A 9,181-nucleotide genomic window follows, 5' to 3' on the forward strand; every position below is an offset into this window, starting at 1 on the left:
TGTAAAGATGGTGAAATACCATTTAGTTTTTTAACGTGTAATTCATGGCACAATCCAAACTGCATTAAAAATCTATTTGTTTTTGCCATTCACTACCGTACATATTTTTTCTGAAATAAGATCCCATGGTGGTCCAGTGGAAGGGGAGGGACTCTGCCTCTCTATTGAGGTCACATCCTACATTTTAAAACTTTTACAAAGAGGCTATTTTCTCAGCTGATTCCAATATATTTAGACTCTGTGTGTTTAGACTGACTACCTCTGGTTAGTGATCTTCATTTCTAGTCACAATCTTCTGTGGGTGTTTGGGTGCATGTAGGGGGCAATTATTACCTCACTATTCCTAAAACACTGGTTCTAGATGGCTTTCTCATCATTTTATCCATGAAGTGTTTCAAAGCATTGTTATCTCAGTCTTATATTGTTGTAAGCTGGGTCTTCTTCGTGACAGTTTACATTTATGAATGTAAAATGAAGCATTCAGGCTGTGGACGGATGGTTCTCTGGTACAGTCAAGAGGAAACCACCTGACATCCCGCAGCAGCGCCGCCCCTCTCGTGACGTCGCCCTCCGCCTTCCCGTCTCTCCCTCCGCTCGCTGCTAGCTCAGTTAGCACTAGCAAGTTAGCCTCCAGCAGCTGTCGGTGGCAGTCAGTCAGCCAGTCAGTCCGAGTGGTGGTGCATTTGTAATTATCCTCCTCCTCCTTCCCTCCCATAGAAAAAACCGTGGACGGCCGGGTTGTTTCTTCGGGAGCCAGCTGCCTCACCTCTCCGGGCTACCTGCGGTAAAATATTGTTGCCCTCGCCGTCACGACAGGAAGAAGCCCTGGGACATGGCCAGACCAGAACAAGTCCTGGTGCTAGAGCCACAACACGAACTGAAATTCAGAGGTAATGCTGAAGCAGAGGGCAGGGCCGGGGGCTAGGTAGCTAACCTAGAAGCCATAAATGATAGCCAGTGTTTCATTTTCTGCATTAACCAGTTTACTAAGGTGTCGTTATTTGTTGTCACTTGTATTAGATACGACGGATAAAGCTAGCTGTAGTTTGCGCTGTGTGCGCGACAGCAGTGGCGATGACAGGTGAAACGACACTGTGTGCGACGATGCTAACTAGCTAGCTAGGTAGCATTCCGCTAAACTAGCTAGCAAGTCAAACGGCTAGCTGTCATTGCAGCGTCAGGGCAGGCCCGCCGTCCCATTTCTCTAATTCACTCATTTGCTCCCTCTGCTTTGCCTTTTATCCTCTGACAGCATATGAAACACTGTGATGTGATCTGATACTTGACATACCACCTTCATCTCGATGTTGTTGTTAACAACCAGGTGCCAAGAAGTGACTATTCTAGCATTTTCTACGAGCTGGGTGTCATTGCTTAGCCTTGTTACTATGCTTATTTCACAATATTATAAGCTCGCAGGCTTTGGTTGAGAGCTTTACCGTTCACACTCAGTGTAACCTGAATTCCTTTCCAGCTTTTCTATATTCAGGCCGAATGATTGTGAAAATACAGCCTGAGCTAGTGTGTGCCATGGATAATAACTATTTTCTGAGCTAATTGGCTTTGGGTGTGATACTGTTGTAGAAATGGATCAAGTGATGGCTGAAGGTGCTGGGATCAGTCAGTAGTGGGGTGTTCATTGATTGATTATTGCAGACTTTTAAATGCAAAGACTACCCAGGAGAAGATACATACACCCACTCAGTTACTGATGCACAGTGTATCAGATCAGAGCAGAGAGCACAGTTTGTCCAACACATATTTCACTGAGGTTCAGTTGTCTAATAAGCTTGAATTTTACAACCTGGGGTCATTAAGCATGGTCAGATGGTCTTGTGAGGTTCAGGTGATCTACATGCTACACAAGCAACATGAAACCATTGGCACTTTAATGTCACAGAGATGCCCGTCTACTAAGTTTTCTACAGCATCCAGTTTTTGGCTGAGGGCGGGGCATGAATAATAAAGTTAACGACTACACACTTAACTGTGCTTTTCGTTGTTTTAATGTTTAATGTGCAATGTTTATGTGAGGTTCTGTGGAGTCCTTACAAATATATATATATGTTATACATATTTGTCCTAGCAGGAATTTTATCAAACAAGTTAAACTGCCCAGTTAGTTTTGATTCCTAACCAGGAATCTAAAGCATTCACACACACATACCTGTACACCCACCTATATCCATGAGTCACCGTGCTGTTTCTCTGTGTCGTCCTCAGGCCCGTTTACAGATGTTGTCACTGCCACTCTGAAGCTCACCAACCCCACAGATAGAAATGTGTGTTTCAAAGTCAAGACAACTGCGCCTCGCAGATACTGTGTGCGCCCGAACAGCGGCGTCATTGACCCTGGATCCTCCGTCAATGTTTCTGGTTGGTAAAAAGTTTGCATCCTCCTTAAAGATTGTAAAAACTTGGGTGATAGTTCAAACAATCAGATATCTGTGTTTTTGACTTCTTGCCTTTTTATAATGTGATGATCTGTCATTGCTTTCAGACAATATGTTTAAATTTGGTCTAGGTATTTGCTATCTGAGAAGAAATCACTATAACTGAGGATGTGATGACCGAACAGAAGGAGGCATTTATTGATAATTCCACCCAACAGCAACGCTAAAATAAGTTCAGAAAATTGTATCATTTTACGTTAATGCAGGCTTTAATCAAAATCCAAGATAAAATCTAGTCTCATGTGATTCATTGATATAACTCCAGGAATAGAACAATAAAGGCTGAACTTTCAAGCCAGCTTGTATTCTGTTTCAGCACCAAAATAAATCTTTTAGTCTCAGTTGTACCAGTCATTGTACTGATACAGCACTCAGCCAATTGAGGTTAGAAATATTGTTTAGGGAATCATCAGGACACGTATCTGTAAAAGCTTTGCAGGTGCTGGGTAACTTTAATCTGCACAAAAAGATGAAAAAGTACCCAAACAATGCTATCTTATTCCAAATGATTGGAGAATAAAAGAAGAATTGGCAACGACAGAAATATAGTTGATAAATCGAATGAAAGAAATAGTCCCACCTATCATGATATAGTATTTTATTTATAATGAAAATAAAATAATGTCTTGTGGATTTAGTAATATTTTTACCTCGTACTCCAGCACTCTCCCTGCAAGGTTGCAAAGTGATTTCTTTCACATCTCAGTAAGGTGACAGGGGACAAAAACACCTCAGAGCTCTAAAAGAGTGTTTCAATTATTCGAGTTCTGCTCTGTTATATCAATGTTCACGCTTCTATCGTCTTCATTACTTTCATGGAAATCAAGCAGATAAATCTGAATTTCTAACGTTTATTATAGCCAGAATTATTATCCTACTCATTGACTGATTAAATGATCATCCAGGCATAAAAATGAACATTTCGGGAAAAGTAGTCAGTTCATGAGGAATAAGCAGGTCTCGGTGTAACCCACATCATAAACCTGACCGACATCGTTTCATTTGCAGCTTGTGTAATAGTTGTTATGGGGCAATACAGGAAGTTTGTCTTTTCCTAATGTTCTGGCTCTCCATTCTGTTATTGTTTTGTCCACAGTTATGTTACAGCCTTTTGACTACGACCCCAATGAAAAGAGTAAACACAAATTCATGGTGCAGTCCATGCTGGCTCCATACGACATGACTGACATGGAAGGAGTTGTAAGTACCAAATCTTAAAATATGATTTACGATTATATTCCTTATATTTATATTGTTATTGACCACAAGGTTTTATTTTATACTACCTAAACTATGTGACTGTGTGGCCCTGACTTTTTCTTGCTGAACACACTGTAGCAAACCTACACTACCTCCAGCTGAACTCTTGAATAATGCAGTTAACATTTGTCTGTCTCAGTGTGCAGGACCTATCGTAAAACATGGTGCCAAAGCCAAACGGTTATAATACATGTACCAAATCCAGAAAATATTCTTTAGAACATAATTTGTGTTGAGTGTTTCGTTTGAAGTGATGACTTGAATTTACACAAAAGGTGAACTAAACTGATCTCATGCTAAAGAGTCCTTCCTGACTTTCCTTTCTTTGATGTTCTCGTCCACAGTGGAAGGAGGCAAAGCCTGAAGAGCTGATGGATTCAAAGTTGAGATGTGCATTTGAGATGCCTCTAGAAAATGACAAAACTGTAAGTCTAACACTTTGGTTAATGGGCATCTGTTGCGCTACACTGAGCCTTCAGGTGTAGATGCACAAAAGTAAAACACATCTCCATCAGGTCCACAAGCCTGGAAATGTTGTGTCATGTACTTGAGAGATTGAATACATGCAGACTTAGTGTGTAGCACTCATTTTATATCTTTAAGAATTAAATCACATTGAAACATTCACATTGCATGTTTCATTAGAGTTTATTCTTTCCCTTTTTCACAGTATTTTCTTTGTCTACTATTCATCAGCAATACATCACCATGTCACTCATTACATGCTTATTTTATTCATTTATGATTTGTTTGTACTTTCATCTCAATCCCCACCATGTCCCTGCATGTCTCTTCATCCCCGCCCTCCTTCCTCTGGCCCGTCGCTCTCCCCCACCCTCATTCTCTCTCCACAGCATGAGAGTGAAAGCAACAAAACTGTGTCTTCCTCTGCCTCCTCTGTTAAGACTGAGCACTCCGTGCTGCCCAAGTCGGCCAGTGCCTCGCTGGATGACGGAGAGGTGAAGAAGATCATGGAGGAGTGCAAGCGGCTGCAGATGGAGGTGCAGAGGCTACGGGACGAAAACAAACAGATCAGGGTGAGACGCACCAAACAGAAAAAGAGAATTGGTCTGCATTTTCCGACAGGCTTTTATTTTCTGCTGCAGCACTTCCTCTATCATGCACAGGAAGACACGGATAGTTGGAGAGTTTCATTCTTGAATGTAGCATCTTCAGTTTGAAATGAAATGATAGGGTATAATGATTTTTTAAACGAATGTATTATTTATTTAAAGATCGGCATTAACTAGAGGCAAACTTATAGCCTGTTTGACCAGTGCTGCAGCGTATAAGACTGGATAAGAAACTGAACAACTGTCCGTGTTTTTCTAAAATGACAATGATTTTCTAAAAAGTTGGTAAAAGTTAAAAGCTGTACTTATCTGTTGACATCATGGTACTTCTCAAAATATTAAAAATTAAAGTCTCTGTCTTGTATTTTACTTACCTCATTGAAACATATAACAAATTCAGTATCTCTTTCAGTTGTTAGTCCCACAGAGTTTAAATTATTCAATTAAAGATTAATAACCTTTTCTTATATTTGGCAGAACCTCAGTCCAAAAGTTCCTCTCTCATGCACCAACCAGTGTTGCCAACTCTCTGCAGGGAGAGCAGCTATTGGCTGCTGACAAAAGTGGCTTGAAGTCACCAAATGACGTGATGTCTCTTTGAGGGGACGGAGTTATCACTCTAACAAATTTGTAGGGCTGTCCGAATGCCATCTTTGGCGCTTCGCAGCTCATACTGACAGATTGCTCCTCACTATCTTGTTGCATTCATGCACTTGTTGGATTAATGCTGTTTAGTCAAATGTCAGTTTCTATACATTCATACCATGGCTTATTGATCAGAAGAAGGATCCGTTGTTGAAACAGTTGTGGCTATACGCTGTACTTCCCTTAAATTCACGGTCATTATTTACTTTGCTATTAGTGTTTTATGAGTCTTACTTACAGACAAGGACAAGAGGGGAGACATCAGCCACATCTCTTCCATCCCTGCCTCAAAAGTCTCAGAATCTTAAAAGTCCATTTGAGACTACCAGTCTGTTGAGCTGTTGCACATCCATAGAGAACTAGGATAGTTTCCCACTCTTAGATAGTGTTCACTGCGCTCGTATCACATGCACGTGCCTGGGTTTTGAGACTAAATCAACGGCATATAGGAGCTCCATTTCTTGCTCTTTATCAGTCTTTTGCCTTTGCCTTTTTCGGCAAAGCTGATGCAAGGTCTCCCTCTTCTCTCTCAGAAAAAAACAAAACAAACAAAAAACCTGAAGCATTCAAATAAGGACTTAGACGTTGATTACCATGGCAACAGTCGAAGCTTCGAAACATTCAATTCAGCCCTGCAAATATCTCAGGAAAAAAGTTACTTCTCTGGTGACAAAGTTATCTGTTTTGATTTCAAGCTGTAGATGTTTCTAAATGGCTTCAATCATATTTTGGCCATTTCTGTACTGTAGTTGTACACTGATACTGTATATCTGTGATAAGCTAAAGTGTGTGTTTGTGTTTGACTGTTTCTCTGACGCCTGTCTCTTTATCCCAGGAGGATGACGGGCTGCGGAAGAGAAAGGTGACCTCCATGGCCGCTTCTCACTCTTCTTCCATGGCGACCTCGGCCATGAGGGACGAAGGCCTAAGCACCAGGGTCCTGGCGTTCTGCGTGCTCTTCTTTGTCATTGGAGTCATCATTGGCAAGCTGGCCCTGTAGAGACACAGACAGATAGAGCACAGTGACAGACGGACGGACGGACGGATGGCGTACTCGGGAGGACACGTGTCAATGACGGCAACGGGGATGTCTTCTGGGTTTATGTTGATTTCTCTTTCTTTGTTTCTTTTTTTTTTTTTAAAACATTTAAGGCAATATCGTGATGGTTTGTCTGGATGGAAAATAATTTAATGTGTTAAAAGAAAACGAAAGAAGGAGATCCCAAGTTAAACCATGAGTGCGAGCGTTTTTGTCACAGGTCTTGCCTTTTTCTTTTTTTCTTTGTGAAATAATCACCTCTGATCTGTTCTTTCCGTCCATCCCTCCTTCCTAAACGATCTTCCGCAACTTGCACAGGTATCAGTTAGTGGTGTGTGGAAGTGGCTTCACACTGGCTGAATGTCTAAAGTCTTTCATCGATTCTTTATTGATTCTTAAGTCTTCAAGTTTCCTCACTCACATTGTCTATAAGAAAGATCTAACACTCCTCTTCTGATAAATCTCTCTTCCACTTATTACTGATAATCTGCTCGGAGAGGTGAACGCAAGTGATCAGTGAAAGACTTTTTATCTAGACTCAAACTCTATGTATTGTCTTCTAAACAGTATGTGGTTAAAAAAAAAAAAGGAAAAAAAAAGTGAGCCAGTAGAAGCCATGCATGTGTGCGTGTGTGTCTTCTTGATTTTGCCTCCTGCAGGAGGGCTGATGTGAGTGCGCGTGGATGTTTTCATGTGGAGGAGACCACAAACGGTGAAATCACAGGCTGTTTTAGAGCAAAGGAAGAGGGGTGGTTTGAAAACAAAACTGTCATCTGAACAGATTTCCTGTACGCAACAGAAAACTGGGGGCTTAAAAAAAAATCCGACAAAAACTTTTTGATTCAGTCGCTGACCAGACCAAGGAATCAGTAGAAATTCAGTAACTTCAGTAAAATTATAACTGCGTAAAATCCAGATCATGATAAAGAATCTATGCTACAAAGTGATCTACTTTAAAAACAACTCTGTAATTTAGTTCAAGGAATCAGAATTTCCCAGTTAACACTTTAATTTTCTTCCTTTAATTACTTCCTCAGGTTGAGAGGCGCTAGGCAAAAAAAGACAAAGAATTCCCCCCTTCAAGCAGTAAACTTGTCATGCAAAACCAACAACATTTTCAATATATAACATACAGTATGTAACAATAGTTTTGGCCACTCATTTGATTTTGCCCATGGAGTATTGTATTTGCGTCCTCTAGTGTATTACAGCAGATGTTTGCTTTATTTTTTCTTATATTATCATGTAGCCACGATGCTTCTGTTGTTTATAATATTCAAATGCACTATATTCAAGTGTCCACTCTGCAGTCTGCATGAAATGACCTGGATTTATTATGATTATTATTATTTTTTTGAGTGTTGAAGTTATATTAGCAAAACAAAAAAAATACTATCTTCTCAAAAGGGACCATCTTGAGTCTGGTTTATCAGTTTGTGTGTGTTTTGTTTCCTTTTCGATTATCTTTTTTTGTTTCTGGTTGGGCTCTGGTGGTTGTGAGATAACTGAGACAACACAGCTGTTATTATCTCGAATATCACATGACCAGCTAAGCAGGTTGTTTAAAAAAAAAAAAAGAGTAAATATCTGTATTTTTTGTTGCCTAAGGGAGCTCGGGGAGCAGAGAAGTGGGAATGTGGGCGGCTGGGAGGAGGACTGACCTGTGAATACACACTACATTAAAGGACAAAAAAAAAGGCATCAGCGCTTCAGACCACACATGCAAAGAAACAGTCACACAACAATGTAATCACACAGTAATTGGATACTCTTTTGTATGTACATAAAAATAAAAAGACTGGCAAAGTTATTAACATACTGTAGTAAAGGAAGAAAATAATTGAACAACCACCATGGATCATGTAGCATCATAAAGATTAAAATACATAAACCCCCAACTGTCTGCTTCTGTGAAAAGTACTTTTTTCTCATTTACTTTAGATATCGGTCTTTGAAAAGAGATTGTAGCTGTGTGTGTGTATACGGCCACAAAAACAGAAAAAAAATGGAAGAAAAGTGCTCTTTTTGAATTAAAGCAGCATTCCACTGATTTTACTCATAAAGAGCAGCTTGCTCTTCACAACGAGAGTCGGAGTAATATTTGGTGTGTTTTATCAGTTTTGTAATGTCCTCTGTAGCTCTGGAGGGAGCTTATCACAATCATTATCATGTTGTCATAATCAGGCGCTTAGAGACTACAAATTCCTAACAGAAAGCCTCCACTACAAAGATATGGTCATTTACCAGGCAGGGAGGGTCTAAAGGAAAGATGATATTGGTTGCATTGTGGGAATTGTGGGACCCAGTGTTTTTGGAGTTTGACCCACACTGGGGAGCAAAGGTCAGGATATAACGACCTCTGCTGCGTCAATTTGAACGCTCTTTATTTAATCATTCTGTCACAAGTCACCCAACGTTGTACCTACTTTTCTAAATTACTGCAGTACCCTTTCAAAACCTTATATAACCCTTTCTGACATGTCCTTGGACAACATTTTTCTCCTACAAAAATTCAATAGCATTGTTCAGATCTTTAGGGGTACTGATACAGATTGTCCAGATAACAACAAACTGTACGTTGTGGCCAACACTTGTGAACTGTAATCCTCAGAAACAATATTCGTTTTTCCAGGATTCTGTGGCTCCAGCAAAATTTATCCATATAGGCCCTGCTTTTTTGAGCTTGAGGAGATCTCCCACCATTTTGTCCA

General features: G+C 40.2%; 1 protein-coding gene across 1 annotated transcript; it reads left to right on the plus strand.

The window, feature by feature from the left end:
* The first annotated feature begins 587 nt into the window (after positions 1–587).
* Positions 588–8,368, plus strand: LOC140999861 (vesicle-associated membrane protein-associated protein B/C-like). The gene is made up of 6 exons (XM_073470409.1): positions 588–890; positions 2,224–2,376; positions 3,550–3,653; positions 4,058–4,138; positions 4,568–4,750; positions 6,267–8,368. The coding sequence occupies exons 1-6, from the start codon at positions 833–835 to the stop codon at positions 6,429–6,431; spliced, it is 744 nt and encodes a 247-aa protein (XP_073326510.1). The 5' UTR covers positions 588–832; the 3' UTR covers positions 6,432–8,368.
* Positions 8,369–9,181: the final 813 nt, after the last annotated feature.

This window comes from Pagrus major, chromosome 7, assembly GCF_040436345.1.
Source record: "Pagrus major chromosome 7, Pma_NU_1.0".
Taxonomy (NCBI): Eukaryota; Metazoa; Chordata; class Actinopteri; order Spariformes; family Sparidae; genus Pagrus; species Pagrus major.

Bases quoted from the DNA above. Each gene is read 5' to 3' on its own strand.
- LOC140999861 (XM_073470409.1), top strand. From the start codon at position 833: ATGGCCAGACCAGAACAAGTCCTGGTGCTAGAGCCACAACACGAACTG. The intron at 2,377-3,549 runs GTTGGTAAAAAG...TTTTGTCCACAG, and splicing joins ATCCTCCGTCAATGTTTCTG to TTATGTTACAGCCTTTTGAC. The intron at 4,139-4,567 runs GTAAGTCTAACA...CTCTCTCCACAG, and splicing joins CTCTAGAAAATGACAAAACT to CATGAGAGTGAAAGCAACAA.